The 17,831-nt window shown below is 36.1% G+C and overlaps 2 protein-coding genes across 2 annotated transcripts in view; one reads left to right on the forward strand and one right to left on the reverse strand.

The window, feature by feature from the left end:
• Window positions 1-2,073, forward strand: part of LOC107699071 (protein aurora borealis-like) — a 9,253-nt gene extending 7,180 nt beyond the window's left edge. The window contains exons 11-12 of the mRNA XM_016500239.1: window positions 548-614; window positions 2,069-2,073. Of these exons, the coding sequence (XP_016355725.1) occupies window positions 548-614; window positions 2,069-2,073 (72 nt within the window). The remainder of the gene's footprint in view (window positions 1-547; window positions 615-2,068) is intronic.
• A 249-nt stretch (window positions 2,074-2,322) lies between these two features.
• LOC107699072 (exosome complex exonuclease RRP44-like) lies at window positions 2,323-16,902 on the reverse strand. The gene is made up of 21 exons (XM_016500240.1): window positions 16,892-16,902; window positions 13,641-13,814; window positions 13,309-13,502; window positions 12,465-12,538; window positions 12,197-12,364; window positions 9,889-10,050; window positions 9,600-9,716; window positions 8,396-8,533; window positions 7,982-8,128; window positions 7,766-7,882; window positions 7,568-7,669; window positions 7,102-7,166; window positions 6,893-6,977; window positions 6,675-6,802; window positions 6,467-6,553; window positions 6,152-6,308; window positions 4,936-5,150; window positions 3,932-4,100; window positions 3,679-3,837; window positions 3,428-3,550; window positions 2,323-2,892 (listed from the first exon to the last, which is right to left on the reverse strand). Exons 1-21 carry the CDS (start codon window positions 16,900-16,902, stop codon window positions 2,824-2,826), a joined length of 2,661 nt encoding a protein of 886 aa, XP_016355726.1. The 3' UTR covers window positions 2,323-2,823.
• Between the last annotated feature and the right edge of the window lie 929 nt (window positions 16,903-17,831).

The following is a 17,831-nucleotide window of genomic DNA, read 5'->3' on the forward strand; positions in this document are numbered from 1 at the left end:
ACGTGCCTGTATTGAATATGATTACGCATCGCTCCAGTAGAGTTATTGTAAGACAATTTGACATTACACAGTTTACACAAAACTTTTCCGTTTCCTTCTAATTCAAAATAATCCCACACCTTCTCATCTTTCGCGTGGTCATTCTTGAACTCGCCGCAACTGACACGAAAAAAACGCATGTGAGGTCTGAGGTAAAAATGTAGTTTCCGCCCAGATAAACTTTTAAAATTTGCTTTAAGGCAAACTGAACAAAACAGGTTTAAACCAGAAACCATGATTTTCACTTAGTCCAATGTAAAAATGCACTTTAAATGAACAACACAATAGTTTCACTTTTTTCAGTGTAGTCGACTAGACCCGCACATCCCTAATATATAGTAGCACTATTTAATAATAGTGAGACTAAAATGTAGCCTAATCATTATTACATATTATTGTTACCGTAACTACGTTTATGCTTTATAAATCTTGCAAGCTTTTATGATGGAATTGTGAACTACGGTTGAGCTAATTTTGAGGTTTAATGTGTCCCTCATGTTCTCTGCAGGTGGATAGCGGTTATAACACTCACTCAGTGTGCACTACCAGCTTAATGGACACCCTCAGTTCAGACAGCCTCTCACTCACTCACACACACACACACACACACACACACAAAACAACAGGAAATTCTGTACTCTCTCTGTAACCAATTATCTGTAACCAATCATCACATTTTAATACTTCATTCAGCTGTATTGTGGCTTTAGTTTTTTAGCTTCAGTTTTGCACTCAAAATATTCACTTTATTATAGTTTGTACTTGATGATAGTATGCACTGTGCATAACCACACTAAGAAATGTTTTGTTCTGCAGTTGTTCATCCTACCGCACTGAGCATGAGGGACAGAACATGCACTTTAAACACTCTTACCCCCAAAGCTGTGGAGGAAACGCACGGCACATTTACACATCAAGTTGTATGGTGCTCATATGAATTCTGAATACTGTGGTTGGTTTTACTGTCTGAGCCTTGTGAAAGTTTTTGTACGGACTAATCTACAGTATTTATTCTTGCTCCAAAAGTTAAATGACTTTGGGACTGCGAAAACTTGAATTAGATTTAAGATTATGTATAGGTTTTACCGATTGTGAAATGTTGCTTTCAATTACTTGTGATTTGTTAAAAGAGGGTGGCAGGTATGTAACCATTTCCTCAAGCTGTTTTTATAGGGTCTTAAAATTATTTATGAATTAATCAATCACTAACAAACATATGGAGATACCACAAAGTATACATATTATGGTGACGTGTGTATCTGAATTGTAATAAATTGTCTGGATTAAAATTGTGTCCTGTGACATCAGACTTCATCTTTGCTGTCATCTAATATTAATCTCTAAACAAAAAGTCATCACAGTGGAATATACCATTGTTTTTGTACACAGCTGATCTAGCCACGTGGGGCAGTCGTGGCCTAATGGTTAGAGTCGGACTTGTAACCCGAAGCTTGTGGGTTCGAGTCTTAGGTCCGGCAGGAATTGTCAGTGGGGGGAGTGAATAACCAGTGCTCTCTTCCACCTTCAATACCACGACTGAGGTGAGACCCTTGAGCAAGGCACCAAATCCCCAATTGCTCCCTGGGTGCCGCAGCAATATGGCTGCCCACTGCTCCGGGAGTGTGTTCACGGTGTGTGTGTGTGTGTGTGTGTGTGTGCGCACTTGGATGGGTTAAATGCAGAGCACAAATTCCAAGTATGGGTCGCCACATGTCACTTAACTTGTATAAACTAGTCCAATCCATTTAACATGTACTGACAGCTGATGTGTGCTTTGCCATTCTTAAAGGGAGCAAAATGGATATAGCACAGGTTTGTATAAAATGTAAAGTTTTTCTTTTAGGAATGCTACTCGTACCACAATATTTATGATTCCGTTGTCATGGAAAACAAGGGAATTTTATGATTTCTAGGTCTGAAAAAGTTAATAGACTGAAAATTAATCATTTTCAGTCATGGGAAAAAAAAATCATGGATTACTTTTAATTATTCTGTTCTATCCTAAAATAAGATATCCTAAAATGTTCAGGTTAATCATGTATTCATGTAATATATATTCTTGGCTGTATCAAGTAATTCTATACTATCAAATCTGATTCTACACATTGTCAGTGGCTCTGATTCTTGTAAAATGTTGTGATAATCTCTTGAACTCCACAATGTGTTCATGTGGATTGTATTAAAAATAGTTTTTAGCCAAATGTTTTTTGAACGTTTGTTTTTATCAATGAAGTTAAAAATCACACCAGTGTCAACTTCAGAATTAAATGTTAAATGTTGGGGTTTGGCATCTGGGTTTTAAGTCACAGAAATTCTTTGATCAGAAAGCGTGGCAACCCTGAATATAACAGAAGTTGGTTTTCTGAAATATAATTTCTGAAATATCACACTTATCTCTGTGAGTGCCCATTTCAAATGGTTGCATTCACTGGACAAAACATGTAACTGAAAAAAAAAAACAATTTCTTTAAAGAAGTCATTTTAATATGTTGTTTTCAATAAATTTCAGATTTGAAAGATGACAGAACACTATTGCTTAAAGAGAATTTCTAATAATTCCACAGTTTGTCTCAGACTATATAAAAATGCTGCATTAGCGAGTTAAAATGTAGACAAAAGCAAAAACAGGACTGGTGTACACTGATTAAAAACAAATACTCCTTTCATGTAAATTTTTTCCACTTATGCATTCACTCATGTTACCCTTGTAGATGAACCGAAAGGCTTTTCATTTAATTTTTGCTTTTATAATGAGTATTAATGTTGGGTCTTGGTGTACAAGTATCAGCAGTCAAGCTTGGGTTTTTTGGCCTCTGGTTCGGACTCAGGCACAGGTACACTAACCCCAGGGATCTGAAAAAGACAAAACAAGTTTTTAAAAACCAAGGGGAGATATCACCACAAATAAGCCATAAACTATGGGGACATAAGGGATAAATGACAATTTACACTCAGATAAAAATAAATAAAGAAATTATTAAAATAAATGTATTTGTCCATTTATTTACTTATTTGCCAAGTTGTTGTGTAATAAATCCCTTAATTATCCTAAAAATGATGGTCAAGATGATATAAAACACCTTCACTCCGTGTCAGAGTCCTGATCGGCCTAAAGAGGTTTATTTAGCAATAATGAGGTACTTATTAAACATAAATCATATAAACTAGTTCAAATTATTACCGTAAGAAGAAATTGGGAATTGATTCAAGAGGCATGAAACTTGCACAGCGTAGGAGACTGGTCAATCCTATAATTTAGAAGTTAGTCACTATACAAAAATAATTGCGGCTGTGATCGACCAGTCAGAATCATTTCAGAAACCCATGTAATTATGCAGTTGCAGTCTCGCAATAATAATAAAAAAAAATCTAGAAAACAAAAACATACCACCGGTTCAATGAGCGCCATTCTGATCCTTTGATGCTGTATGTTGGAAGCATCCAGGCTGATTGTTACTTTAACTTTGTCAAACATGCGGAAAGTGTGTTCCTCCACTTTGAGTGTTGGACCCTGAGGAGAAAAAAAAAAAACGGTTCAATCACGGAACATTCATACAGAATCATGCAACATCTCACGAACATGACCTGTAAGCCTAATACTGCCTGGCTGTGCAGACTAATATCAAAGTTAGTCCGTACCTCAGAGTCAAAGCTGAGATGAGGACTGGGTTTGTCCTTGTTGTCAAAGAACACAGCGCCCTCCAATCCAAATTTAGGGATGAGGATGATGATCGCATTTTTTTTTACAAAAAGAATGAAGCCTTCCTCGTTTATGATTCCCTTATTCTTGAAGAATAGCTGAAGGGTTAAGATGAAAGACACCATATATTAAAAAATTGCAACAATTATTCCATAAATCATAAAAGTCAGGCTTTTTTGGTGTTTGCACTACCTGAGTGTGGAACGCCACTGAGGCTCTCTGTGCATACTGGGCCATTTTGTGTCTGTAGTTGAGGTTGTTGCATAAGGCTGACTGCTTATGCTTATCCATCAAATCTGGGTACGTACTGTCTGCGTTAATAGCCACTGCTAACAGACGGTGAACTATGATATCAGCATATCTACAAAGTCAAAAAAGCATAAATGTTTAGTTTTTTTGACACAAAAAAATCATCATGACGGTAATCCATAAGACCCCAATGAATGAATCAATGTCTTACATTTTAAACTTTTTAACTATAAACCATTGCTTCTGGCCAACTGTCATACACAGATTCAAGAGATGGTCGAGTTCATGCTTGATTCAAACCTAAGTGCTTTGTGAAGCCTGACACAAATGTATTGTGAAGCTTACGCAAGAAGTGATGGTCCTCCAAAACGGAATGAAGGTATGGAAATTTGTTGATCAAAAACAGTGCAAACTCTGAATATCACGAAAGCCCATTTCAAATGATTATCTTTACTGGACAAAACAGTGACAAAACCGGAATTTCTTTTGAAAAAAATAAAATAAAAATGAATACTGATAAGCAAAAGTAATACTGATGTTCTATTTTCACTGAAAATGATTCTTATATTTAAAATGACAGAACCCAATGGCTCAAATCGAAACTGATAATTTAAGTTTGTCAAATTGTACAAAACAGTGCATTGGCTAGTAAAAAAAAACAAAAAAACCTTGTAAATTGAATAAAAGGAAACTAAAAACCCTTTCATGTCAATTTTTTATGTTTTAAAGTCCCCCTGCAGTCACTAATTTTATCCCTTAAAACTCATCTTCGATAACCAAAATGATATATTTTGGCATTATATGAACTCTTCTAAAAATCTTTGTGTTCATCTGAAGAATGAATGGTATACGTCTGGGTTGGCATGAGGGGAAGCAAACCATATGAAAATGTTCATTTTTAGGTCAACTGTTCCTTTAAATTGATTCAGTGGTCCAGTGCGTCTCACCTTCTGATGGGTGATGTGAAGTGTGTGTAAATGGGTGATGCCAGGCCATAGTGGTGGAAATCACTGTCCATGCCAGAGCAGAAATACACGGCCTGCATCATGCAGCGGGTGGCCAGAATCCTCAGCAGGGTGTTGAAGTACGGAAAGTTCTCAACTGTCGCATTGTTCAGGGAATCAGCCAGAGCTTTGGCTGAATCTGTGTGGATGTTGAGGTCCTGGAAAAAAAGAAAACAGCAAGGAAAAAATCAAAGAAAGTCACCAGAATGCCTCAAACATTTAAACATGGGGGATGATTATATGTCTCTAGGTGGGTCGTAGCATGAACAAGTTTGGGATGCACTGACACAATAGAAAAGACACTCACTGGTCACCACCTACTGGTGTAAAAGCCCTGATATACTCAAGGCGAAGGTCTTTTTTGTTTGTCTCTTAAATGTTTGAAACAGCTGTGCAACGGTATCGAACATTCTGACACTATCCATGATGTTGACAGTGGTGTTTAGATGTGTATGTAAATATGGGCTATACTCTTTTTCTCAACAACACATCAAACACACACACACAAAAAAAGAAATAACAGCAGTTCAGAAAGCATCTGCTAATAGGGATAAGCTCTGCAATTCAGCACTCCAGTGTTTTCATGTTTTTCACTCATGTCTATCCTCAACGGAAAGAGTGAACAGAACAAGTGCACCTGAAAAGATTTCCACTTGTCAAAGAAGGTGGATGGAGCCCCAGCCAGAACACACCCACCTATTTCACAATCGTCATGGACCAATAGCAGTTCGAAGGTGTTTAATATCCGTGAAGTTCTCTAGAAAGTTTATGCTGGTGAGCGGTTTTGAACCACTGAAATAAAATCCAAAACACCTTTGTTTTTGCCAAATCTTGTTTGAAATACCTTCAATTTTGCTCAAATTAAATCGGAGCAAAAATTGTCCCTGAAAATAAATTCTAGGGGTCCAATGTTGTCCTTAACTAAATTCAAAAAATATGTCTGACACTGGCTTGGTTTAATGCTGGTGTTTGTAAACTTGGTAAGTTAGTTAGTGGTATGATTTCCACACCAAAACCCTTCAGGAATCTGTTCAGTGAATTATTCAACATCAGAAAACATGATGTTGAACATCTCTTTTGCTCAGATACATCACGTTGTAGTTGCAAAATGTGGATTATATAAAAATGAAACATAAGAAACTTCATAGCTTCCACCCACCCTTGATTTTGCAGCCTTAATGAGGATGTCGTAGTTTAATGGCGGTGGTGAAGGGTGTTTCCTCAATAGAGCACATTCTGAGAACTCATCGTAGATCTTCTGTGCTACAGAGATATTCGCCAACAACATGAACTCCTCCACCATAGAATTAGTCTCCCTGGAGAAAAATGTAAGTTTAAACTTCCAGAATCCAGACAAAGACAGTCTGGGATTATATTTCACCATACAATCAGCAGAAATAACAGAAAAGAAAAAAATAAATTCTAAACATTAACGTTTTAAAACCTTTGGCAGAAAGATGTATATAGCACTCACTTGAGTTCTTTGGACTGCAGATCTATAGGGTCGTGTGTCTCGCTGTTGATATGGAAAGGTACTTCAGGAGAGGAGAGGGTCAGCGCTCTGAAAAATTGGTATAATAAGCAACTCTTACAAACTGGGTCAATGTAAAGGGTTAAAGACTGTTTCATGATCAAAGCTGTGTTTCAAATTATTTAATTTATTCTATTTAAAATGGAAATACCCTTTTGCAATCCTCCGGCCCTTTAAGATCTTGGCCAGTCTGTTAAGGCCCCGCAGGCTCTTCGTGATGTCATCCTTCATGGTGCCGTCATCAATCCTCATCTGAGCTTCGGCATATGTAAGGGAGGCCTTACGTGATAAAACAACAACACTTCCTTACAGTGCACATTCCATCATAAACCATCAGTTTAAATCCATTTTTGAAAATTAGATGCAAACCTTGGAGTTAATGATGCTCTTTGTGAAGTGAGCTTTGAGGATTTCAGCATTGTGGTTCATCTCCCAAATACAAGAGAATGCTAACCTGAGGGTGGAAGTGCTCGTTAGACAGCGACGGTTTTAAATTATGTTTACTATGTAAATACATAATAAAAAGGGTATACAAAGGGTAACCACTTGAGTAATAATAGTTATGCTAGAAAGCACACCTCTCGACATTGGACCGCAGAGAACACAAGTTGGAACTTAGAAGTTCAGGAACCATGTCAATTCTCTGTGAAAAGAAATGACAAAATTTACCATGCAAATTAAAAGAAAGTTATACGTAGAAAAACACTACAAGATTAAAGGTTATTTTCAAAATGAGGAAATACAATTACTGTGGATAGATCATAATTTCAGCCATTAAAAAAAGTTTCTGCCGAAAAAGCCATACATGTCATTTTCAGTTGAAAGGAGAAATAGGCCAAAAACTGACTATTAACAACAACAACAACTCTAATAGATTTTTCCCTACACAGCAAATTATTTTATTTATTAAACTGTTTAAGCCTACACTAGCATTCAAAAGTTTGGGGTTGGTAAGATTTTCGAATGTTTTTGAATTAAGTTAAAACAAGGCTGTGTTTATTTGATCATTATCATTCCATACATTACATTTCCACAAATAAGTACCTTTCCACAAAGGTAGACTGTAGTGCCTCTGCTTGCTGCCTCTTGATCTAGAGCATTTCCTGGCCGAATAAAATGGCTGACATCTGCAATGTGAACACCAACCTAAAACAAAAGCATACCACTCAATACAAAAACCCATTGGAATTGCACTAGTGCATTCTCTTTACCACTTGTGATAATTTATGCAAGCTGCTATACCTCCAAGTTTCCATTCTCCAGTTCCCGACAGTGAAGAGTATCATCAATATCCGTACAGCCAGGAGGATCCACACTACACACGCAGAGGTGTCTAAGATCTGCTCTGACCTTCAAATCCTGCAGGAAAACAGATAAATATCAAGCCTTGAGCATTTCAACAATCACCATGAAACATTCCGACACAACAACGTCTTTCAAAATGCATGACTACACCACCTCCTCAGTAATACTCCAGGGCATCTTGGGTAGGAAGCTAAGAACAGCCTGAGAGAAGGGCTGGTGAGGAACATCATGTTCTAGAAGAAGCACCTCTGTCTCAGTCTCTTTATCTCCAGCAGAGCCAAGGTTTTTCACAAAGTGACCCTGAGAGACATCGAGAAAAATACGGTGACCTCAAAATGATCAGAGTGAAATCTCAGCATCCAGGCTTCCAGACTCATATTATGTTTAAAACAGTCTTAATAAAAATTCAGAAAAGGTGGCTATTAATACACAATGAGCATGATTAATTTATAATACTAAATTCAAGTCTGCATCAAAATACTGCAAAAAAAGCATCTCTGAGGAAATCTGTTGCTTAAAACTTGTCGTCATTTGTATAAATTAAGACCGTAAATCATTGACACTTACATTTGGGTATCTGGAGTTTTTAGGCCAGCCATCGATAGCAACCATAATCCTCTGTCCAACCAGATTGGCGGCTTGTCTGGTCTCAATACGAATCCGTGGGATTCGTCGGTCTGCTGGGGTGAAGAGGTGCCTTGTTGCCTGGTGTTGGAATTCAAAACAGCTAATTAATACAATACATCAGACAAACATATCGTAATTGTTCAAGAAACAGAGATTCTTAAAATGACTTAGTCATGCATATAGAGAGCAAAATACAGTGATTATATTAACAAAAACTGAATTATTCTTATACTGTGTGTTTAGCTCCCTCAGCATTGTTCATACAGAGCTTCAGCTAGTTATTTCAGTCACACTACTGTATCTTATGCTCAGTGCTCACACATTTATTTGATCAAACCTTCAGTAAAAAAAACAATAAATATTGCAATATTACTTATTGTGATATACACTGCCTAGCCAAAAAGTCACCATACTGAAGAATTCAGGATTGGATCATTATTGCAGTGATTAACATGTTTCTGGTATGTTATACAGTGGGTATAGAAAAGAATCACTCCCCTTTAAAAGAATCACATTTTGTTGCACACACATGTACATATTCCAGGATGACTATTCTAAGATTCACCAGGCTTAATTTTTGAAATAGTGGTTTAGTGAGCTTGATTAATAATTTTCTTGTATGAATAGGCCACCACAGAGTCCTGAACTTAACTCTATTGAAATTCTTTAGGAAGTGATGGAGTCGACTTTGCAGAGTAGTTCAACTCTCCCATTGTCATTATACGATCTCAAATCAAGATCGTTTCTTCCGATCTGCTGCTTTATATTTTTGTGGAAATCATACTTTTTTCCAGGATTGTTTGATGAAGTTCAAATGCATTTAAGCGTTCATTAAAAATAACAATCTTTTGTAACATTATAAATGTCTTTACTGTCACTTTTGATTAATTTAACATATCCTTGCTGAATAATAGTTTGTTTGTTTTTTTTTATAATGAAAGATCAGACTTTTAAATAGAAAAACCACTTGGCCATACAATCACCTTTTGCAATATTAGGCTTTGCATTTGCCAAGGAAAAAGTGTAAATCAGTTCTAAGCAGGACAAAGTCACTGTCAAGACTGCCAGCAACAGCACCAATAATGTCAAGCAAAATCAACAGACCTCAGTGACTGAAAACTAGCTAGTGGTGAAGCACTGTTACCTCTTTGATCATTGACTGTGAGAGCATCCCACAGAAAGGCCTCCAGTTCCTCTTTATAATGCCCACCACTCGTCCAGTGGGCTTGAGAACACTAGGGTCTGATGGTACACCCTTCAGCTACAACACAACAGCAAGAAGTCATCATACAGGTCATAAAAATACACAATATACTTTGCCAGAACGCACACAGCTTCCAAAACAGAGCCTTTCGGATTCAACTACACAGTGACTTTGGATACATTTGAGTAATTATATTAACAGTCAAATGATCTTATGGGACTTATCTTACCTTATTTTCAGTCTCATCTTCCTCGGCATCTTCATCATTTGGACTATCATCCTGCAGCACAACAGATGATGGAGCAACCCAGCGTTCTTTGGGAAATAATTCAACAGCGACTACATCCTGATGAACAGCCCGGTTTAAATTCTGAAGGCCTTGAAGTAGAACCTGCCAGAACATGTGATGTTAACAGATTTTTCTGCTCACAAATGTTTTTAAATGAATAGTTTACCAAAAATGGTAATTCACTTAAAATCTACTCACCCTTAGGCCATCCAAGATTTAGCATTACATCACTTGCTCAGCAATGGATCCTCTGCAGTGAATTGAGCATCCAAACAGCTAATAAAAACATTACAATAATCCACACGACTAAAGTCCATCAATTAACATCTGCTGAATTGAAAAGCTGCGTGTTTGTAAGTAAAAATCCATCATAAAGATGTTTTTAACTTCAAATCTTTACTTCCAGCTACAATACAAGTCCTCTATCCAACATATGATCCATCATCTCCAATGAAGGAAAAAGGAAGCGTTATTATGGATTATTATGGACTCATATTTTCAGCAGAATCAATGGTTTGAAGTAAAAAATGTTTTAAAGGGGTCATCGGATGCCCATTTTCCACATGTTGATATGATTCTTTAGGGTCTTAATGAAAAGTCTATAACATACTTTGGTTAAAATTTCTCAATGGTAGTGTACAAAGCACCTTTTTTACCCTGTCAAAATGAGCTCTGTTTTCAGCACGTTGTTCTAGTTTGTGTTGCTTTAAATGCTAATGAGCTCTGCTGACCCCGCCCCTCTTTTCCATGGGGTGACTAGCAGACTATAAACTTCACTTCAGCTGCGAAACTGGCTAACTAGCACGTTATTAGGAAAGGCGATTTTCAAAGATTCATAAAAACCCCTTATACTCACTTCATCTGTAGATGAAGCTGGATCACGGATGATTCGCGCAAACATAGATGCATATAGGCAGATCTGTGATTGGCGCATTCCTTTCAAAAACGAAAGTAATGTTAATCCTCTGCGCTAATCTTCAGTGGCTCAGATGTCGGGAGTAAATGACGACTGCTATGTTCATTATTACATCCAACAACAAAACACCTCAATCGCTTAATCTGAGACGTTCTTGTCTTCCCCTGCACCGGAGTCGACACAATGGCGGACTGATGACAGCTCACTCAGGGCGGGTCTAATGTAAGACGCTAGTGTCAATCAACTATCGTGGGAGGGGCCTGTGCAGAACTACGTCATTCTGCCAGGAATCTCAGAACAGCCTGATTTGAGAAAGGGGATTTTAAAATAGGGATTTAAAAAAAAAAACAACTGGGTGGATTTTTATCATTATAGGGTGGATGTGTACACACACTTCCAACACACATTTATGTTCAAACTATTTTTTTAAGTGAATTTTGCATCTGATGACCCCTTTAATAATGGATTTGTTTCTTATAAACATGCAGCTTTTCGCTTCACAAGACATTAATTGATGATTAGAGTCATGTGGATTATTGTGATGTTTTTATCAGCTGTTTGGACTCTCATTCTGACGGCACCCATTCACTGCAGAGGATCCACTGGTGAGCAAGTGAGTGATGTAATGCCGAATTTCTTCAAATGAAGAAACAAACTCATCTATATTTTGGATGGCCTGAGGGTGAGTACGTTTTTATCTTTGGGTGAAAATACGTCGAAAACACAACAACAAAAAAAGATTGGTAACACTTTATTTGCAGGTGTCCTTGTTACACATTACATGTACTTACTATTCTAATCACAATTAATTATGCATAATTACAAGTAGGGCTGTGCAAAAAATCTCCAGCACGTGCTTTCAGATGGAGCGGCATTTACTACACAGCGCCATAGATCACTGACAAGCTACGCAAAATCATGTTCATAATCGGCAATGAATCACCTGCGATTTTGAACACGATTTTGTGTAGCTTGTCAGTGAACTACGGCTCTGTGTAGTAAATGCCGCTCCATCTGAAAGCACATGCTGAAGATTTACTACTAATCACAGAACCGGCTTTACTGACGAGAGGAGCATGAAAATCGCATTCGATTTTTTGCAGAGCCCTAATTACAAGCAAGTAACCCTAAGCCAAACCCTAATCCTAACCATATAGTAAGTACATGTAGTTAATTAATATTACTCAGTACTTAAATGTATAACTACACTATAACGAGTACACCTTCAAATAAAGTGTAACCAAAAGAACTAATTATAGAAAAACAATAATCAGATATTTTATCAAATTAAAATAATCAAAGACTTTTCTTTCTACGTGCTAGCCTGCTTACCTCATTGATTTCCTCCCCCTCTCTATTTATGAAGACCTTGCCCTCCAGATAGTTATCTCTGTTGGCATGGAACGTGCCTTGAAGGAACATTCCGTTCTTAATGCCACTCTGAATCCTGGATAAGGGCAGATGCTCTGGAAACAGTAACTTACTGCCAGTGATTTCGTTCTATAATGAATCATAAAAGACATATCATAATATAATATAAAACCATGAAATTATATATAAAACTCAAAGCTTTCTTGATCATCCATCACAGTGTACGCACTTGATCATCAGGTTGTAATGCAAGTCTGTCCATGAGCTCAGGGTTGCCAATCAAGCTCTTGATATACTCTTCACCTACAAAAGAGAAGAACATACAATCAAAACCTGTATTCATTTTTGAAAATTGTAACATTTCACAATTATTGTAATATCCTTATATGAAGATTAACGCTGTCAATTAAAAATGGCTAATTATGTTATTATATGTGAGAATGTGACACTACCGCTCAAAAGTTGGTAAGGGTTGGTAAGATTTGTTTTAATGTTTTTATGTTAATAGTTATATTGTGAAATATTATTACAATTTAAACTAACTCTTTTCTGTGTGAATATATTGTAAAATGTAATTTATTCCTGTAATGCAAAGCTGAATTTTTCAGCATCATTACTCCAGTCTTCAGTTCACATGATACTTCAGAAATCATTCTAATTTGCCGCTCAAGAAATGTGTATTATTATAATTGATGGTGAAAACAGCTTTGCTGCTTCATATCAGTGTGGAACCATAATGCATTTTTTCAGGATCCTTTGATGAAAAGAAAGTTAAAAAGAAAAGCATTTATTTTCAATAAAAATAGTTTGTAACATTATAAATGTCTTTACCGCTTTACTGCTGTTGCTTTAGACATCCTTGCTGGATTAAAGTATTAAAAAAAAAATTTAAATATACTGTCCCAAAAGTTTTGAATGGTAGTGTATAAAGGAAAAAAATAAAGAATTATGCTCCCAAAGATGCAATTTGAACAATTCCATTCAAGATAACCCTAAACCAGCCCTAATACTTCAAATTTCCACTGCAATGACAACAAGAACAATAAAGAGAGACAAAAATAAGTGTCTCTTACATCTGTACACAATCAGACCATACTGCTCTGCCTTCTCTTTATTGGCTCGATCATCGGTCAGCAGAACCACTTTCAGCGAACCACCATCGGTCTTTTTAGCAAGGTGATCTGTGTACCATTTAGCAGCGACACGGATGGCTCGATCATTACGATCATTAGCGCTTTCCCCTTGCTCTCGTTCAATGAATGTCTCCCTTAAAACAAAAATAAAAATGAGACAATGACAAGCATGGCCCTAACATCAAGCACTGTCTGTGAAGATGTATTCAAGTCAAATCAAATGCATGTCACAGAGTTACTGTTAGGATAAACACAGCCTTTTACAGTGTTACCTGTGATGCTCATTAGTGAAGGTGTAGAAGTGCTTTTCCTTCTCATGAATAGCATCCTTGATTCTTTTGTAGACTGGGGCACTCCTGTGTCTGACCTCTTGTAAAACAATCTGAAGAATGATGACGTTCCTGATCAGAGGGTCCTCAAGGATGTCAATCTGTGAGAATTTAATACTTTATTTATTTATTTAGTCATTTAGCAGACGCTTTTATCCAAAGCGACTTACAAATGAGGACAATAAAAGCAGCAAAACTAACAAAAAGTAATGAATTTAGGTAAATGGGTGCAGAGCCAGTGGTGGTTTACCAATACCAAATCAATTTCGTCTCATTTAAGGCAAGTAACTACAGGCAACACCTTTGTGTATTCACGCACTGGACTGGTCAATTTTGAGATCTGGCTTTTCATAACATGTCTTCTTTCAGACTAGTGGAAAGAAAACATCCAAAATACACATTTAAGTGTTTATCTATTTGTGGCTGTATCGTTTAATTCAATGTCTTTCTAAAGGCTGTGGGTTTTTTTTCTTCAGCAGCACTTTCATTCACCAGACTTTAAGTTTTATTCCTATCTATATTCTGAAGGGTTTTACAGAAGGGTTTGTTCATATCCTTCACCTGATTTATAGAAGATCTTATTCCTAAAAATATGGTAAACCTGTGTGTGTGTATGTTCACACACTGATTTGATTCTCTCAGGTTCAACAATTTATTTATAATTTAGTTCTTGGTAGGCCTAAATTTGCAATGAAGCTCTGCTGAAAGCTTTTTGTGATGCCTCCTAAATGTGAACAATTTGAAACAATATTTAATGTAATTTAAAATTGTACATACATTTTAGTTTTTGTTTAGTTTATTACCATTTCAATTCTTTATAACCCTAACATGTTTTTTATTTCAAAATCATAATTTCCTTTTTATGGATGTAACAAAGACAAAATCACAATCGCTCCAAGTTTTCCCTGGCACCTCCTTAATACCCCTGCCTGTACACACAGGCCTAGTGAAAATTAGGCTTATACCTTAACCATAAAATAAATTACCTGCATGGTTCAACTAGAATCCTGAAATGTTAAACCAGCTCTCACCAGAAGCGTAACTAATTCGACTATTAAGACATATGCAAGCTCTATTAATTACACCCAACATGGTTAATGCCATACTAGCTCATAATTATATGATGATTAATGATCATAATTTGTTCAAACAAATTTTCTAAAATATGTTCTGTTTTGGACATCATGCACTTTGCGTAATGTTAATAACAGCCACGCATGTGATAATTAAAATTACAATTTGTTCATGAATTTGATACCTTGTTTTTTTTTTAAGATAAAGAATTTTAAGATATGATTATCTGCATAAATATAAATATAATGCATGCTAATGAAATATTGGATTTATAAATATTTTAATAATCATTTAAATGATTCATTATTAAATTATAAATATTTTCCATATATAACAGCTTTTTTTTAGTGCATTGCTGTCCTTAGATTTAGATATTTGTTTTGAGAGCAGTGCATCGTGAAGGTGGATGGCTATGTTCAAAGTTTAAAGGGCTTAGTTGTAAAGTTGTAATGAGTTCACATCATCAGCATTCATATAATTATATTCTGATATACACATGAGTCAGAGCCCTAGATCACCAGAGGGCAGAATAAATTACTGAACGATCAACCAAAAGACTCGAATACACAAAAACAAAAGAATCAAATAATCACTAAACATTCGTATGACTGTTACTTGACTGACGCTCAGCTGTATGTCATGTTTCAATTCAAATTTTGCAGTGTGCAGGCTCTTATAAGTGTGAGAGAAAATGTGTCAGTGTTTCGGTCGGTGTGTTTCCTCAGATCTCAGACAGATAGCTCAGAAATGACAGTCTTGTGCGTACGGTCTTATAGCCTATTCCAAAACTGTTTTCCTCTAACTCTCAGCAGAGCTAACAACTGCTTTATTCATGACTCACACAAAAGCCTTATTTTGAAAATATGAAGAGTGCTTTACAGTGAACCACATGCTATGAGAAGAAGAGGAATTATTATGCTACTTTTCACTGTGCAATATACAACACTAAAAAATATGCCGGCAATTCAATACTTTTCAGTGATTATGAAAATACATTTTACAGGAATAGGAAATGACCCATAATCCTATTTTGAAATGTAATATATGTGTAACGGGGCTGACGAGACGTGAGACGTGTGGATCCATCTGCAGGCTTTATTAAAGAGACGTGGTAAACAGGCAGGGTCAAACAATGGCAAACAGGTATATGGCGGGCAAAACACAAGAATAGTCCCAGGGCTAGCGTAGGTCACCGATCGGCAGACAGAATCACAGGGGCGAGACGAGAGGGAAAAATCCAGAAAAACAGGCAAAGATCAGAAACCGCGAAAACAGGCAAGGCAAGGCAAAAACAAGGAAAACTCAGAGACTCGGAATGGGGTACGGGCTAAACAATACTCAGCAGAGAAAGGTGGTTAGAGTGGGTGTTATATAGTGAGTGAGGTGATTAGAAACAGCTGTGTGCAATGAGTGCAATCAGTGCAGTGTGCAAATCGTGCAAAGAATGATGGGATATGTAGTCCGGGGTGCTATGCAACAGTTTGTGTTGTGCGAGAGTCAATGTAATGGAAAGGGTGACCTCTGGTGGTGAATAAACGGAAGTCCATGGACCGAATTCGTGACAATATGACATATATTGCCCTATATCAAGAGTGATATTGCCATATATTTTACATATGAAGGTATATGTAGTTTTCACATTATCTGCGTAGAAGAATATATATATATATATATATACTGTATATTATTTATACATGCAACTTCATTAAAACAATATACAAACAAATATTGTATGTTTATACACATTTTTATAATGCATTTCTTAAATCTTTTATATTTACTTATATAATATCAACATATTGGGAGGTTTTAGGATGGATATACATGTACATGAAATTTAACCAAAAATGTACACATACACAAACATACAGTATTTGTATGGGCTAGATATATATGCTAACTGTCACAATTTCTAATAGCTTTCACATATATTTCACTTCATGTATATTTCATCATATATGGAAACATAATATATGTACACATTGCATGTGTGTATGAAATATGTAATATGAACTTAAAATCTTACTGATTTAAAGTTAAAAAAACAGGACAGAGTTTACAGTATGGCATAATCATATCATTCAGAGTAATATAGTTAACATACGCAGCTGGGAAAATACCATTCAACCATGATATTACGTAATCACAAATGTCCTTCTGTCTTCTGATTTTCAGAAACGAGCATTATTGTTTGGGCTCATTCTCTGTAAAAGTGCTGGTCTGAGGTCTAGGGGTCTTTGCCACCAGCAGGTGCAGCGCTGCCTTGATCTCACACCCCTCATTTATGTTCCCTGGCCTTGGAGAATCAGATCCCCTTTGTCTTGACTCTTTTCACCCATCCTATACACAATGTACAAGCACTCCAGTTAAAATTGAGGGTCATTATGTATGGAAATAAGGCAAAAATGCCTGCTTAACAAGTTAATACACAAGTGTTTTTGTTAAGGATGCTCGGTACTATTGGATTCTGTGTGTACTGCAACATTATATGCAGTTGGCTTAAAAAAATGAATCAATATTTCACCTAAATATAGAGACTTTTCCCTAGTTTTTTTTTCTTTAAGACAGAAGACATAATGCACACTGATATTTAATACAAATGCAGTGCTGATTCTTCTTTGCAATTAACCAAAAATAAATAAATAAAATAAATTTAAAAAATAGATTAATAATAATTTAAATAAATGTTTAAAACAACATTTCATCAAAATGTAACACACTAAAGACTCAAATCAGTTTTACAGTTTATTATTATTATTATTTTGTTAATTGCAAAGAATCACCACTGCATTTGAAATACAAAGAACATAAAATGAAAATAAAAGGGAAAAGTACATACAAACAGGTAGGCTCAACAGTAAGAAAGATAAGATCATAGTCTTTAGACGTTTGTAAAAAAAAAAAGTTAAAATATAAAATAGGCCAAATAAAAATAACATAAAAAATAGGCTACTTGAAAATGAGTAACGTCAATTTCAGGAGATTTTATGGCATATATGGGTACAATTAACATTTTTGCCAAGCCCACTTTAGTGTTTACATTCAAGTCAGATTTGTATC

This window comes from Sinocyclocheilus anshuiensis, unplaced genomic scaffold (genome assembly GCF_001515605.1).
Source record: "Sinocyclocheilus anshuiensis isolate Anshui unplaced genomic scaffold, SAMN03320099.WGS_v1.1 scaffold94, whole genome shotgun sequence".
Taxonomy (NCBI): Eukaryota; Metazoa; Chordata; class Actinopteri; order Cypriniformes; family Cyprinidae; genus Sinocyclocheilus; species Sinocyclocheilus anshuiensis.